Here is a 15,455-nt window from a genome sequence, read left to right on the forward strand (position 1 = left end):
TTTAGGACGCGTTCCTTGAGAGTGAGAAACCCAAATCATGGGCTCAAGTCTTTCTACCTCTCATCAGTCCTGTCAGCACCATCGGATGACAGCTTACATAAGGTAGTTGCCATGGAAGGAAGGCAAAAGAGACTAAGAAGCCTTAGGTAAGGCCGTCCAGGTCCCCATGCCGGCGACGGGAGTGCCGCACCGGCATCCGCAGTTCATGCAGCCCGATGGAACATGGAACTCCCAGGTTCCTGCTTTCCTTTTCGGGCACCGGGTTTGCCATGCTGCAGTCTCGTCCCCTTGTTGGATGACGACGGAATCCTCGTATGAGAGTGCACCACTGCACCAGTGCATACAGGCTAAGCGAGCTGATCGGAAAAAAGAAGTTTTACCGCATCTACCTTACCTTGGGCTTGGGTGTCGGGATGGATTTTGGGCGATGCGCTCCGAGCCCGTCTCCTTTTTTTGAAGTACCTTAGTGCCACGCCTTCCGTGGTGCGTGCTTCTCTAAGTCCAGGGCGAAACGATTGATGTACGGTGGCTTGCGGCGGCATGATACACGACCTGCCTAGCGCAGATCGTCTTCGGAATCAACGAGCTGCGGTCAATGAGTGTACGAATAGGCACGTGCCTGACCGTTGCCGACCCCTCATCGGGCAGGAGGCCCAGAAAGCGCAGTTCACAGGCTGGATTCGCCCCCTTTCCACCAATCTGCCGCCAAGTTTAGTCTTTACCTAGGTACCTACCTACCTTAGGTACGGGGATACGCCGCACGAGGGGGCTTTGACTGTGCCCCCGTGTCGCAACTACCAGCAATTCCTATCCAGCCAACCAACCCCTGGCTAAGATACGACTAGGGATCGGACGGCCAGACAAATAACAGGTCGTTGGGGTCGGATGGGGCCAGCGTTCGCCAACAATCCGACAAGGCCTTGTCAGAGACGGGGCCGAATTCGTGCGTGGCTTATTCTTCAAGAATAGCTTCGGACAATATGAAAGATTTGATAGGACAGCGCAGGCGCATCCCCACGGCGGGCACACCTATATCAGTGTTACTTTGATGTGCAAACATGAGCCAACATTATGCGCCGCAACCTGGACTTGCCGTATTGTTCTCATCCTCTCAACTCTGTAGCCCGTCAAAGTGAAAGGCAATGAACGATGTGGGATACTTCAAGAGACGGTGAAAACGCGTCTTTCTTGCGAGAGAATTGGAGATACTTGCGTTGCGTACGGATCATACGAACACTCACCAAAGAAGAGTGAATGAATGACCGAGTCGCCTTTGCCGTTTACCGGGCTTCCCCCTCCATTGAACGTCATCCCTGGACCCCATTTCCATTTCCGCAATCCCTGTCCAAGCGGGCTCATCCTGGCTGGCAGCGCACGGCACAGACTCAGAGTATTAGTCTCTCTCAGATCGGGCCCAGGCCCAGTTGGGGGATCCTCCACCCCAATCCATACTCCATAGCGAGCCGCCAATGTGACTTGCCTCGACGGGCACGTAGGTACGCATACTGAGCCAAGGGTGACGAAAAGGCCAGAAGTCTCTCACCTCCAGGTGTAAGTCGTTACTTCGGATGGGATCGATGACCGTCTTTTGTCGAATCATCGGATGACGCAGCTTTGGCGGTGATGCTCGAGGTACCTAGGCTGATCAGGTAAAAAAAAGCCAAAAGACGAGAAAGACATGGAAGGACTTGCAGGAGCAACATGCAGACACTAAACCCTCGGGGCCTCTCCTTCCTTTTCCTCGTTCCAGTTCATCTTGCCCTGAGGTGAATAAGGTAAGGTGCCTGCCTACCTTAGGTAAGGGAGTAAAGGACTTACCTCAACCAACATGGAAGGTGCCCGGACCTGCTCCCTTCTCAAACCTGACCACCCCTCGCATCAGGATACATACGTGCCTACCTACTCTTCTGTGCTTGCTTGATGAATTAGAAGTAAGAAGTAAGGTAGCTCCCCACTGTCGAGTTAAGAGAGGACTATCAAGTATCAGCCATCAATGGCCCGACACGCCTGTCACCACCATGGTTCGTCTGCCGCGACTTACCTTTTCTACCTTAGGTATAGGCAGACCGACAAACCTCGAACTACCTTACCTTAGTAGACGACACGTCGGATGCCCTCAGAACCGACAGAGAAGACACATTGCCAAACACGTCCCCGTCTATATCTCTATTTGACGCGACCGTACTAATTTGACGTGGACGCGACAAGGTCCGCAGGCCGTCAACTGCCATTGTTGCACTTGCACGAGAGGGAAACCCCGGGCTGTCTTCACAGCCTCCTGCCCGTGCTCGTGCCTTCTATTTCTTCCCCCACCCCCTTTCCCCTGTTTTTGACAGAAGGAGGAAGGAAGGCCCCTCGTCGCAAGTGACTTGGCTCTTTGCGTTATTTTCCCCCGTCGAGGATGTATCTGGGCTCTTTGCTCATGATCCAACCCCGTGCATCTCATACGGGCCAACAGTGCCTGCCATCCCATGATCCCATCGGATCGGTTGGCCCCTGCCATTATTTCTGGCCCACGTCCTCCCGTCCCTTCTGCATGTAGGTAAGCCAACTTGGTAAGGTGAGTTGCACCGCTCTCTCCGTTGAGGCAAGGTAGTCCCTCCCTGGACTGCAAGTGTAAGTGCAAGTGCGAGTGACATGTGGGTGTGGGAGTAGGAGCGTGCTGCGTGTTCCTTCTCCAATACGGCAATACTCCTCCTCCCTCTCTAAATCTGAAATATTATCCTCGCTCCCCGCTCCCTTCTCATTCCCCCGGAACCTCACCTGCGAGCTTCTTCCCTTCTTTTCTCTTCGCCGTGTACCTTGTTTCTTCTCTTCTGCTCATTCGGAATCTTCTTCAGCTATTCTCCCCACTCCGTCCCACGCCTGCTTTTCTCTTCCATTCCTCCCACTTCGCCTTGACCGTTTAACTTCCATTCCAGCTTTGGTCAACTTGTTTCGTTTCGCCTCTCCCGCCCTCTCCCGCTACAAGTCCATCCAACTTGACTTGACCTGACTCTCCCGCTACGTCGACCATCTGCCGCCCGTTTTGACCCAGATCACTTCGGCTATTTACCTCACTGAGCCTGGGGGGTTCGCGTTCTGTTGTCAATTTCCTCGCCTCTTCCGTCACCTCGGCCGTCTCTCAAAGCAGTCTCACACGTTCTCTCTGGATCTATCTCGCGCCACTTCGCGCTCTTCTCGACCATCTGCATCGTGTCAGAGTACCTCACCAACCACTTCAACTCAGGACAGACCATGAACTTCTGTGCGACACTCTGAAAGGTCTGGTCCTATGCGCACCAGGTGTTGGGAGATTCCAGAAGTGACACGCCGAATTCTTGTCTCCAAGACGCTTCGCTTGACGTTGATTACATCAAGTATTCCGTTACACTTACCTTCACCAATCTCATTATGAGACGTCGATTCTGGGTTCCGGCTTTCGCCATTGCGGCCCTTCTTGGCAACGTCTGCGCGCAGCTGGATTCATTGCCACCATGTGGTGTAAGTCACTACCGAGATGATCATCCAGAGACATGATTGGCTGCATCGAGACACATTTCTAGAACACTGAGCGAATATCAAGGACTAACACGCTTGTGCTTCGCAGATTACCTGCGTTAACAATGTCATTGCCAAAGGCTTTGGTTGCGCCTCTGGAGACAATGCCTGCCTGTGTAAACAGCAGGACTTCGTATTTGGTATTCGGGACTGCGCATCGCAGTCATGCGCCGCAGATGTAGCACCCAAAGTCAACGAATATGTCACGAGTCTTTGTGCAAGTGAGGGAACTTCGTTCGCTGATCCAGCAAAAATATGACTAACTTTCCATGATAGCTGCAACTAAAGCACCCCCTGCTTCAACGCCACCTGCATCAAACCCACCGCCTTCCACGCCCGCCGTTCAGCAGACAACCCCCCCGGCGGCGCTTCCGTCGACTTCTCAGCCGCCTCCGGCACCGTCAAGCTCGAGCGAGCCACCCAAGCCCAGCGTAGCTGAGACACCCGCTTCATCTGAAGTCGCCAAAACAGTCTCATCGGAAACTTCTAGCAATCCCGTCACCGATACTGCTCAGGCTTTCCAGCCGTCAACTGCAATTCCAACCACCCTTGTAAGCTTCATACTGGTTCTATGACGATAGTTTCAAAACTGATCAATTTCTTTCAGGCCACATCCACGAGGTCATTGTCCTCTACCTCTTCGAGGTCGACGTCGACTTCTACCGGAGCTCGCCCATCGCAATCCGGCTCAGCCTCAGAGACTGGGGCAGGCAACCTAAAGAGCGATGCGGCAGGTCTCTCTTCATCCGCCAAGATAGGTATCGGTGTGGGAGCAGGTGTCAGTGTCCTAGCCATCGCCTTGGCCTTGTGGCTTCTCAGAAGACGGCCAAAGAACCGCACGAAGTCTATGCAAATTTCGGGCCCAATGCCTGGCTCCGGCAGAGACTACACCGGAGGTTTCATTGGCATGAAGGACAAGAATCACTCGGAGCTTGAGATGAAGTCGAGAAGGTACGAAGACATGTTGCCGCGCCAGTCACCCAGACGTTTCGAGTAAGAGGCAGTTCTCTGAGGCACTCACCCTGCCCGTCTTTTTGGCTGGCGATCCGAGTGTGGCTCCCATCTGAGGCAGATGAGCAGTGCAGACGGATGCCTTCTACATTATGAATTATGACTAAATGAATGTTAATGAGCGGCTGCGGTGGACAAGGGGTCAGGGGCGGTTGTCGAAAAAGGTTAGCATTATACCACGGGATATCCTATTTCTATTGCATACATACACCCAAAGGCACCGGTAAGGTGAGAGGGATTGGCAGCGAAGATGGCGTAAAAGACTCTATGACAGCTTTTCATTGTACATATTCTTACAGGTTTTGAGTGTGTTACAAGATGGTATTCCAAGCACTTCCGGTTACGTGTCTTCCCGTTGTGACTTTGTTTTTACCATGAGTAGTAGGGTCTCTGGGCCGTGACTGGCCTGTCAGGCAAATGTACCCAGGGCTTTCTCCTCGCCTGCTTGGCCAACTTCTCCGTGTGCTCCCTTATCCTCGTTTTCTCCTCCTTCAAGACGACCGAAATGCCTGCGAAATATTGTTAATCTCACTGCAGATGAGATGAGTGGCATAATGAGAGAGCATCAAACATACTTGTTGAGGGGGACTGCATGATACCGAATCTGCCTCTGCCCTTGTAGTCAAGTTCCTTGGCTCTCCAAGGTCCTCGGCCAACCCAGGCTTCAGCAACATAGAGCCTTCTCGGGTCTGGGATAGTCAAGCTCTTGCCGTCCTTGGTCTGAATTTTGATGGGCTGCCTTTCCTTGCCAGTGAAGTCCTTGGTACTGCGGACGATACCCATGCGACGAGTGACGACAGCCAGATCTCTAGCCTCCTCCAGCTGGTACTTGACTTCGGCCGCCATCTTCTTCTTGGAGTACGACATCTGCAGAACGGCCTCTTCGAGGGATTTGCCCTGGATCTGGCGCGCGAGATGCACGAGCTTCTTGACGCTGGTCTCCAAAAAGGGGCTCTTGTGAGACAGCTTCTTCTCGGTCTGCGCGATACGCTCGTCACGGGTGACGTGGCCGTTTTTGTGCACCATCTGAATGACCTTCTTTCTCTCCCAACGGAGACGAGCTCGCGGATCGGGGTCGAGGCGCCACGCCATCGTCTCTGGTGTCTTGACCGATGCCTGGGCAGCTTGGGCCTGGGAGCCGCCCTTCTTGGCGTCCGCGACGACATCGTCGACTTCCTCCTCGAAGATTGAGCTGGACATCTTGGGCTGTTGTGACTCGGCAAAACGTTCGCGGACCTTGGGGTCGTCGAGGTTTTCGCCCATCATATCATCGGAAGATTTGGCTTTCCTGCCGCGACGGCTGCCGAAGATGCTGCCGAGGGTCCATTTGCTTCGGATTTGAGTAGCTGGTCGAATGGGTAGGATAAAAGATCGAGGAATCGGTCGGGTGATGGCTTGGAGTGTCGAGGGAGCTGTTAGGGAAGGTTAGCTACTCAGGAGCCCGATTCAACAGCTAACGGCGATATGACAAAGATTTTGGGGGCTTGGATGAAGCCAAAACAATATTAATTGGCAACATACCGGCAGAGGCTAACCGCCTCGTAGGAAGACTCATGGCGACTACTGGTGTTGCGGATTCAAGCTGATTGATTGTCAACCAGCTTCAAGCCCACCCGTTACGGGAAAAAATGCTCGGAAGATCCCATGCGCGTTGATGGTCGCACCTGGGCCACGTCCCCTGGGGCTGTTTAGCCGGCGTTCCTCCGGACCCTGGGCTTGCCTAAGGGTTTTTTTTTTTTTTTTGGCTGAGATGCAAGGAAAGATGCCATGACCAACCAGGGCGAGGCAGTTTCAATCACCGAAATGCTTAGCTAAGTCCCAGCAAGCCGTCACAGAGCCGTTTACCTTGGTTGAAGAGGAATTGAACATCACGTGACATTTCCTTTCGCGCGAATTGATCAGACCATTCGAGCTACCCGCCAAAGATCTCAGCATCGTCAAACCACCCTCCGATTACGAACTCTCGGCTCAATCGACTACCACAACCCTCTCCACACTACACATCACAATGGCCGGCGCTACTGCTGTTAAGCCCATCACGGGCGTGCGTTTTCCCCCCCTCCGAACATTGCAATTCCGGCAGATCCACGGAGGAAGAAGGAAGAAGGGCAACGGACTGTGGGCTAACGATGACTGACAGATGCTGAGACGCAACCTCGTTCTCGATCTTGGTATCGCCCTCGGTAAGCATATCTTTGTGGAAAGGGCTGGAATTTGCGGATTTGCTGCTGCTGGATTGGGGGTGGCACGCGTCAATTGAGCCTCCTGACTTCAGCATGCAGCGATCTGCTACTCCAGCGTTCCACCCTTTTTCCCGCCATAATCCGAGAACGACTCAATTAACCATGCCTTACAGGTCTCGGTTTCGCCATGGCCAACGTCTACTGGTACGCGATCGATCATCCATCTCTGCAGAAAGTCTCCCCCCAAAACTAAGATTGAATCATAGGTACGGCTTCCACATGCCGCGCACGAACGCCCGCGACAACTACTACGCCAAGCTCGAGCAGCAGAAGGCCGAGGCCCGCAAGGCATAAGCGAATACCAAACAGCCGAGACGAAACGGGAAGGGAAACGAATGGGGATGGTGCTGTTAGATTGGGCGGAGGAAGCACGAGAGGGCATTTGCAGTCATAGACAAGATACGGGCTTCATCAGTTGATCATCCAACCCCGATTGTACCATACAACTTCAGCAATTGAACCAAGAGCCTCTTTATGTGAATTGGTGCGGTGCATGCGTTCGAGTCGATTGTAGTTGCCTTGCTCGGCGGAACGCGGTTCATCAGGGCGATGTCACTGGATTCATACTGCTGCTTCAACATTGAAGAGCCTTGCTTTGCTCAAACTCACAGAGGAGCAGTGCGACAGACTGCAGTATGACTTGAGGTAGACGAGATAACCGAGACCTCTATTTCATGGCGCCAGAGATCACACAGGCTCTGTTTCTCAGATCTGTGTCGATCGAATTCATGATCGATGTCGGAGAGTTGATATGTGATCTGAGGATATAGATACAGCTTTGATTTCGGTGAACTTGAGTCTGTCACCCAATACATATTCCGGCCGGACTCTATCATCGTACAATCGTCTAGGTGGAGTTCATTCATCACCTCTGTGCCTGCTTTGCGCTTCTGATGAGACAACCAAAATATCCGGATGATCTCCAATTTGCGCCTAAGTCGTCGTGGACACATCGGAAACAATGGTTCTAAAGCTCACTCATCCTCCCATGCCTGAGACCATTGATGGTATGACGGCTCATTGGAATGGCCGTCTTGCGATTTGCTGTTACCTGTAGCTTGAGAATTGTGACGAGTGGTGGGGTTTGAATCTGAACCCTCCCAAGCCGTGGTCTCAACCGTGAACGTGCCCTTTTTATCCTGACATCTAGTGAATCACATACAATCAGTAAACAGTGCCCCCCCTGGCGACGAATAACTGTGCGACGTTGACGAAGTGGCATCAGGAGAAATAAAAACTCACTGTCGGAAGAGTCGGTGAATCGGCCAGCAGCGGACCGGGCTGTTTCGGGACTGCGAGTTCTCGACAAAGCACCTGTACTGCGTCATCTCCTTCAACGCGCACTTGGTCAGGTCGACGTCGGCGCCTCCAGATAGCTTGCGCTTCTTCCCCTTGACATCGGCCTGGACGTGCACGTCAAGTTTCGACGGTGGGAACGCGGCACACGGCGGCGACATTTTCTGGCGGCGACGGCGACGGCGCCCGATATGGAAATGGAGATGCCCTCGGCGGCGGCTCTAGCTGGCGCAAGGCTGCTGGGTGAGATCGAAGAGACGAGTCTAGATGAGGTACGCAAAGATCACGAGTCCGTCCTGTTTGCGCACGCTGGAGAGTCGGGTTGAGGGACTTCTTCAATTGGTTCCGGTCGATAAAAGCTGGATGCGTTGATGTTTCCGTCCAACTTTTGGTCCGTGTATCGAACCTCGCCGAAATCCTCACGACCTCTGCCCACCCCATTCTCTACTAAACGTAGCCATCTTCAATCTCATCACTTGCACTCATTTTTAACCCCGCATCATCGATTTGATCACAATGAAGTCGCACATATGCACTGGCACTGACATTGAGCACCACAGATACTGCATGCCCTCCGCATAGCGGTTAATCCCGATGCGCCAACAAATAAATCAAGGCACCCAAAGTCGTATCCCGTTCCCGGCCTCGACGATCTTGTCCATCGCAACTTTCGTGCGACAAAGTCCGCGCCGTTGGCTGTGACCGGCCGCCAGCTACCGCTCGTCTACGCACTCGTCTCGACGCTTTTGTCACATCCGCACAACAAGACGGTACTGATCATCGACACGGAGTATCGCTTCGACGCAACTCGCCTCCTTTGTGACCCAGACGACCTGCGCCACGCCTACGTGCATCGTCCAGCCCGCCGGAGCACCACCGCCAATAGCCGCAGCGGCGGGAGCGGGAGCGGGAGCGGGAGCGGAGGCGGCGCCGGCATCGGCGCGGAGCAAATCCGGGAGCTCGTCGCCGCTGCTGAGAATTGGATGCTCTACGGCGGCCACCACAGCGGCGCCCGGGAATGGTGGGGGACCATCGTCATCGGCGCCCTCGGGGCCGGGGACGTGACGGCCGCCTGGAAAGGATGGCTGCGCGTCGACCGCGAATACGTCTCGGGATTTTCCCTCGGCTGCAGCGCGACGGAGGCTGTGAAGGACCGTCGGCAACGCCAGGAAGCCGTCGATGCTGCGCCGTGGGCGGCCTCTTCGCAGTGGGGTAGTTTCACATTCACAGAGTCTCACTCTAGCACTACGACGCCCGAGTCCAGGGATCCGAGGGATTCGAAGCGTGTTACTGGTACCGACCGATAAGGGGATGCGGAGGTTACAGAGGAGGGAACGAGAAGACGGAGAACGAGTAGCACCATGTGGAGGCGGGGATTGGGAGGAGTGTGCATATAGCAAACGAGCAGAACTGACACTTTTCCTTCTTTGAACACCTATTCCGTACATGTACTTCTTCCACTCTTCTCACTTCCCGAGGTCCATAACTCGTGCGCCAACTCCTCCACTTGTTCCCCTCCCCTCCTCCATCGTTGATCAACAACCCGCGAATCCATTCTGCCCGTGAGGAAACCCACGTGTTGTGGGGTTTCTCCACAGCAGCATGCGAGATGCGAGGGGGAAAACTGGCGTCGGGTTACTCTTTCGAGACAATCTTCGTCTGGGCACTTGCCAAGCAGGATGCGTTTGGCAACTCGGCTTCTCACGGGTGATGATTCTCCAATAAGCAGTAGCGCCAACGGCGGACAATCAGGAAATAAGCAGAGGGATGCAGCTTAAATTCGACGCCGGCCGGGTTCCTTGGCGGACCACTGCGGGCAGCGGCGCGGCGCCAGGTCGTGAATGACGGTGTTTTGCAGGACTCGGCGTCGGGTTCATCAGGGAGGGGATAGTGACTGCCAACAGGGTGTTATACCGATACTCGCTTCTCCTTGCAGTAGTATTGCCGTTGCCCGGTTCGGTGTGTGGATGTCTTTGCGCTCGCGAACCATGCCGAGGCGGTTGTAGCGGAAGAATTACTCGTAAATGACAGAAAATTCCAAAGTATGTTGAAACTACTGCTAGCCAACGTGTGAGCTACTACTGGCCGCTCTAACTCACTGGATAGTTCACGATTTGGTCCACTGACTTGAGAACTGCTCAGAGTGATTCATAGTTATTTGGCGGCTAATGCGCCTATATATTTGTGACCGATGCGAATCTGCTGACAAGCTATTTATGACTCTAGCATCTATCTGTAGTCGTGGTGATCATTGCTGACGCCTTTGGTATCACACTTTTACTCCGTCCTAGTGAATAAAGAAATCAACAAAATGAGGTAGCTCTGAAGAGAGCTTTAACCTAATAAACCAAAAGAAAAAACCGCTAATATCCCGAAAAAATACCATTTTATAGCACAAGGTTGTAAATGCTTTGAAACCCGTGACTCTTTAACCCAAAATCGGTTGCGAACGCTCCTCGAGGGGAGTGTAACACGCGCTACCCTTCTCCTGCATGGCGCGAAGGCAATCCTCTTCGCCGAGGATGTCCTTGCGCAGGGAGGTGACGACCCGCTTGCGGATCTCGCGCTGGATGCCGTAGCGGACGGCGTCCAACACCGTGTTGACGGTAGCCTTGGGCTTGTACGCCGGCTCCGTACCATCCTGGTAGACACCGGTCTTGACCAGGATGCTGTGCCACTCGTTGTCCGCGTGCTCGTCGTACAGGTTGGTCCCGCGGATGTCGGACTCGGGCGTGTCGCCGACAAAGTAGACGGTGTCGGGAGGGGCGTCGAGGCCGTGCTGCTGGCGTCTCCATTGTTGCAAGAGCCTCGTCGCAAACTCGAATGTGCTGACCTGGGGCTTGCCAAAGGCGTGTGTGTGGAGCTTGCCCTTCTTCTTGGTAACGTCCTTGAAGGCGACCTCGAGCATGCGGCGGAGAGCACCCATGCCCAGGCGCACGTTGTCGTGAGCCGCGGACCAGACGACGTCGTTGTGGGAGAAGTAGATTGGTGGGCCCTCGTCAAAGGTCTCGCTCAGAGTACCCATCTTGCCACCCTTGGACATTGCGATGTCGAGCATGATTTGGATGTCACCGGCCCAGTCGCGGGAATCGGCGAAGACGAAGACAGCCTCGATGGTGACGTCGGTGAAGTCACGCTCGCGAGAGTTCTTGAGTTCTTCGGGAGTGAGCTTGCGGAATGGTGTTGTGGCCGAGTTGTGCTTGATGATATCGCCGGGCGTGATGACATCCTTGAAGCCGTAGCCCTCAGCAACTTGACGGCACTTCTCGCCCTCGCCACCAACAACCAGGACAGTCTTGAATCGGTCAGCCATTTCCCTCATGGGAGTGTGGCCACAGATAAATTGTGCGGGGGAGATCTCAATCTCCATCTGTTTTGAAAGGTCGCCGCATCTCTCTTCTTCGGTTTTGCCACCTCCGTTCGTGAGGAAGATGTAAGGACTAGGAAAGTTTATGTCAGTTTCGACTGTCACTGAAAGATGAGGCTTAGATCGACTTACATCTGAATGCCGTATTCGTTCTCGCCGTTGAGCACCTTCATGGCCTCAACAGCCTCGGGGATGGCACGGCCGCCACGGATAAGGACACCATCAATGTCGAAGGCAAAGGCGAAGCTGTCGGCTACGGGAGCATCGATACTTATCGAGGGCGTGACGGGTGACAGAGCGCTAGCAGGGCTTCCAACTGGAGAGTCGCCAGGGGATGATGCTTCTGAGCCGTCGAGCGAGGAATCAGGGGTGCTCAGTGCCATGTTGTCTAGTTGCTTCCGGGCAGCTTGGATGCTTTCGATGAAGCTGCCGGTGGACGAAGCTCGGTGATTGGGAGCCATGGTGGGTGGTTTAGAGAGTGAAGCTCCTCAAAACTGCTTGATCAAATGTGGATAAGAGCTGTAAGCCTGGAGATGTTCAGGCTAGTGGGGTTTGACTTGGAGAGTGAAGAGTGAAGCTGTATCTGTCAAAGACGGAGCTTTCGACGAAGATGATAAGTTGAGATTGGGATGAATTGATAAGACAAACAGGTGTAGATAATTCAAAAGGAAATCGCGGGGGGGCTACCAGTTTATATACTCCCGGTATGAGAACATCTTGACTTGATGCTGACGTCTCTGCTCTCACTCTCTCTCTCTCTCTCCCTGCCTCTCGCTTTCAGAGAAATGCGCGCTTTCGAGACGCCCCTGCGCTACCCTCTTCCAACATGTGGAAGTCTCCGCTAAAACCAGGCAAACGCGGGTCCTTGCTCAGTGACACACACCCATGGGATGAGTTTCTTGAGTCGTGCATGGTCGTGGATACCGTGGAGGCGAAGTAGCATGAGAAGTTTTTTTTGGATCCAAGACCAGCAGCCTTTCTGCTCCACTCAGAACACAAGGACCTTACCTGGTGGTGAAATTTTATGATTATGACAGAATAGGATAAAGACACTGCCCTTTGTTGCGAGGAAAGCATGCTGCAGTCGACCTACGGAGTACTTCCTACTGTACAGAATAAAGGTACTGCCAAATGGAAGAAAAGGACCGGGATGCGGCTACATGCCCAACGGGAGAAAACCTGTGTGGCACCAAAGGTTCCTCCATCTCACCGCCAGGGCAAGACTGGCAGTCCAAAAAACATTGTTCCTGGGCTACTACGGGTCACCAACCCAGATACAAAGTACCGGACGTAGTCCAAGTCACAAAACGGGCGAGTAACCCAGCGAGCCGCCAACAAGAGAAGGGCAAAAGCATGTTTGGGAGGCTCCATACGAAAGTAGAGGGGATCCATCTGGCCAACCGTCATGGTGGAGACTTGGCTTTTCGGGTTCCTCGTTGCGGCTGCAAAAGATTCCGCCGGTGCTGTGCGTGTCTGTAGTGTGTGTGTGTGTCGCGCAAGGCATATGGGATAGGGGCCTCGAAATGCCCCGAGCAATGATGATGATCTGGGTACCGATGCGGCAGCGATCGACCCTTACCCGAGGCGGCCTTGGCGCGCGAGGACGAAGCACATGCGAGCCGCCGTCACGGCCGCCGTTGGACCCTGAGGCAAGATGCAGAGGCGTATTACAGTATGTACAAAGGCTATTATTTGGTGTGATTCAATTTCTCACGCTTTGCGTTCAGCCATGTACTCGTATCTACCTCTGTCATGCTGCTACTACTCCTGCTCTGATCCATCATCTACGTCTGTCGCCAGCGCAAAGCTACGTCCCAAACGTGGAAGGATAAGCCAGAGGAATTTCAAGGCAACTTGGGCTTGTCACAAGGAATCTAATTCGGACCAGGACCAAGGGTAAAAAAGGTAGACAACATGCGGCGTTTCGCATGTCGAGTACTTACTACAATGGACTTCTTCTCTTCAGCATCAGATAAAGCAGCGCCGGCGCAATCTCTGCCCCTCCTTCGCCCGCCTCCTTGAAGACCCCTCCATGACTCCTAATTGGGCGTGCGCCTACTTCCTTATCGACGACTCCTTGCGATACGGCAGGCTGACACAAGGATGGTGCCCGCAGAAAGTCGCGATAGCACCTGGTGGTGGTCCACAATTGCGAAAATGCACTTGCACCATGAGGTGTGAGATTGTGTATCAAGGAATTTGCCCGTGTGGTGGCCCAGCGGGTTCCATAAAAGCGGGCCACGGAGTCTCCGTAGTGACGTCACGGCGAGTGGGTACCGGGGTTGCGGCCACAAGGGTTGCGATGTGCGCAACTCGCAGAACGAACGCCCGTGGCTCGGACGGCTACATCTCATTGGCCGTTGCCATGGACTAGAGGCTCCGTAAGACGGCCCGAAGAAGCAAGTCATCTCTCTTCCACTGGCTTAGGTAATAGAGTTCCCCCCCCCCCCCCCCCTACGGCAAAGAATCGGGCGTCCAGCGGCATCGGGTCCGGAAACCCCTCGGTCCCTTGGCCGTTCGACACCGGTCCTGCATAATTGCGCTTGTCTCACCATTACTAACTAATCGGGACCTTGAAAGGAAATGAGTGAAAGTAGCTGAGGAAAGGCGAGAGAAAAAAAACTCTTCTACTGCTGACTTTTTCTTCCCAGCATCAGAAAGGCCACTTCGTTCCTTTGCCGCTCATCGTTTGTGTCATCGCTCCGAATGGGGCGCATAGTTACTATTCTAGGTTGGTTCATGACTCGGCGAATGACGTCCATCTTTTCCCCTTCTCCATCCAAAGGTACGAATACACTACGCAGGCAGAGTCCAGACTGAGTGCGACTGTGTTCAGGGTAGTTGCGTGAACAGGGCCACAAAACATCACCGAGTCTAGAACACTGATACCCAAAGAAACCACGCATCTCCAGACCATCCACTTATGCTGTACCCGCTCACAACATGTGTATTTTGTGGCCTGTTCCTCTGGAAACTCCGGGGTTTTCATTATTCTGTGACTGACGGTTGACCTCGACGTTTCTCGTGCGGATAACTGGGTATGGCAAGGACACAGGCAGTGTATCTAGTGAACGAAGGCGAATCTTGGTGTATTCGTAGTATGGAAAGGGTTCGAGATAACGATACCCGTCCTGCCGTATTACACGCTTCACCGTACACACCCGAGATATGCGGTTGTACCAGTAGACGCGTATCCCCAGTCGCGGGCCTTTGCTTCCCTCTGCGGCCGGCCTCCCGTCACCGTTTTTTTTTTTCCCCGGCTGCACAACGACGCCATCACCCAACGTTGCCGAGCTGTGAGAAGACGCCTACGGTCGACCAAGCGAAAACCAGCCTTAAGCCCGGCGCTATTACTGTCGCGTCCCGCTGCCGCCATACACGCTACTCGTCAGTCGCATTGTGATGCCGTCACCGTCGGCCAAACTCCATGCAGGCAACCCCTGCCCCCTGTCCGTACCCATACTGTAGGAACGCACCTATCAATGCCGTCTTATTCGTCCGTTGCCCTCGCTTGGACAGTTGGAAAACCACCAAAGACGGTGAAATTGGAAACCGGAACCACAATTCGCTCAAACAACAGGCAGACGAAAGAGAAGTATGAGGGATGGGCAGAAGGGGGCTTTGGCTTGCATACGGAGGCCTGGTCCTTGCCCAGTAATATGAGGATAAGAGGGTTTGATGGAAGGGAAAAGGAAATCAACGGGTTGGCGTGACTGGCCAACATGAGCACGCAAGTGGATTCGAGGAATACCGCTCACTTGCTAATAATCAATCATACATTCCTCAATCCTTGGACTTTTGTTTCATCCTGCGGTGCTTGAATGCGCCGGTTGGAACGGTAGGTGGTCTTTGCAACGGTGTCTCTTTCTTTTCCCCTCCGTGCCCTCCTAAATCCCTCATTCTGTCGTACCTTTTTCTGATTCCTCCACGGGCCGGCATTTTATCTGCTACTCAGCCAATAGGCGGGATATCCCGATACCAAAGCAGTCTAAAACAAA

General features: G+C 53.7%; 7 protein-coding genes across 7 annotated transcripts; 3 read left to right on the top strand and 4 right to left on the bottom strand.

Moving 5' to 3' along the window:
* Nucleotides 1–2,400: 2,400 nt before the first annotated feature.
* Nucleotides 2,401–2,644, bottom strand: BDP81DRAFT_431056 (uncharacterized protein). The gene has a single exon (XM_060590663.1). It carries the CDS (start codon nt 2,637–2,639, stop codon nt 2,421–2,423), a length of 219 nt encoding a protein of 72 aa, XP_060443839.1. The 5' UTR covers nt 2,640–2,644; the 3' UTR covers nt 2,401–2,420.
* Nucleotides 2,645–3,393: 749 nt separating this feature from the next.
* BDP81DRAFT_395689 (uncharacterized protein) lies at nt 3,394–4,537 on the top strand (the record flags this gene model as incomplete). Its single annotated transcript, XM_060588092.1, has 4 exons — nt 3,394–3,483; nt 3,590–3,761; nt 3,817–4,091; nt 4,148–4,537. 4 exons carry the CDS (start codon nt 3,394–3,396, stop codon nt 4,535–4,537), a joined length of 927 nt encoding a protein of 308 aa, XP_060443840.1.
* A 191-nt stretch (nt 4,538–4,728) lies between these two features.
* BDP81DRAFT_47122 (ribosomal protein L22/L17) lies at nt 4,729–6,230 on the bottom strand. The gene is made up of 3 exons (XM_060594581.1): nt 6,073–6,230; nt 5,127–5,963; nt 4,729–5,060 (listed from the first exon to the last, which is right to left on the bottom strand). Exons 1-3 carry the CDS (start codon nt 6,104–6,106, stop codon nt 4,921–4,923), a joined length of 1,011 nt encoding a protein of 336 aa, XP_060443841.1. The 5' UTR covers nt 6,107–6,230; the 3' UTR covers nt 4,729–4,920.
* Nucleotides 6,231–6,559: 329 nt separating this feature from the next.
* BDP81DRAFT_395691 lies at nt 6,560–7,088 on the top strand (the record flags this gene model as incomplete). Its single annotated transcript, XM_060588093.1, has 4 exons — nt 6,560–6,595; nt 6,692–6,734; nt 6,908–6,938; nt 7,001–7,088. 4 exons carry the CDS (start codon nt 6,560–6,562, stop codon nt 7,086–7,088), a joined length of 198 nt encoding a protein of 65 aa, XP_060443842.1.
* A 680-nt stretch (nt 7,089–7,768) lies between these two features.
* BDP81DRAFT_395692 (uncharacterized protein) lies at nt 7,769–8,251 on the bottom strand (the record flags this gene model as incomplete). The annotated part of the gene is made up of 2 exons (XM_060588094.1): nt 7,769–7,940; nt 8,037–8,251. The coding sequence occupies 2 exons, from the start codon at nt 8,249–8,251 to the stop codon at nt 7,769–7,771; spliced, it is 387 nt and encodes a 128-aa protein (XP_060443843.1).
* A 30-nt stretch (nt 8,252–8,281) lies between these two features.
* BDP81DRAFT_491866 (uncharacterized protein) lies at nt 8,282–9,735 on the top strand (the record flags this gene model as incomplete). Its single annotated transcript, XM_060595320.1, has 2 exons — nt 8,282–8,362; nt 8,651–9,735. 2 exons carry the CDS (start codon nt 8,282–8,284, stop codon nt 9,395–9,397), a joined length of 828 nt encoding a protein of 275 aa, XP_060443844.1. The 3' UTR covers nt 9,398–9,735.
* Nucleotides 9,736–10,149: 414 nt separating this feature from the next.
* BDP81DRAFT_431065 (HAD-superfamily subfamily IIA hydrolase) lies at nt 10,150–12,183 on the bottom strand. Its single transcript, XM_060590664.1, has 2 exons — nt 11,590–12,183; nt 10,150–11,530 (listed from the first exon to the last, which is right to left on the bottom strand). The coding sequence occupies exons 1-2, from the start codon at nt 11,916–11,918 to the stop codon at nt 10,519–10,521; spliced, it is 1,341 nt and encodes a 446-aa protein (XP_060443845.1). The 5' UTR covers nt 11,919–12,183; the 3' UTR covers nt 10,150–10,518.
* Nucleotides 12,184–15,455: the final 3,272 nt, after the last annotated feature.

Source organism: Colletotrichum phormii (genome assembly GCF_030913505.1).
Source record: "Colletotrichum phormii strain CBS 102054 chromosome Unknown BDP81scaffold_13, whole genome shotgun sequence".
NCBI lineage: Eukaryota > Fungi > Ascomycota > Sordariomycetes > Glomerellales > Glomerellaceae > Colletotrichum > Colletotrichum phormii.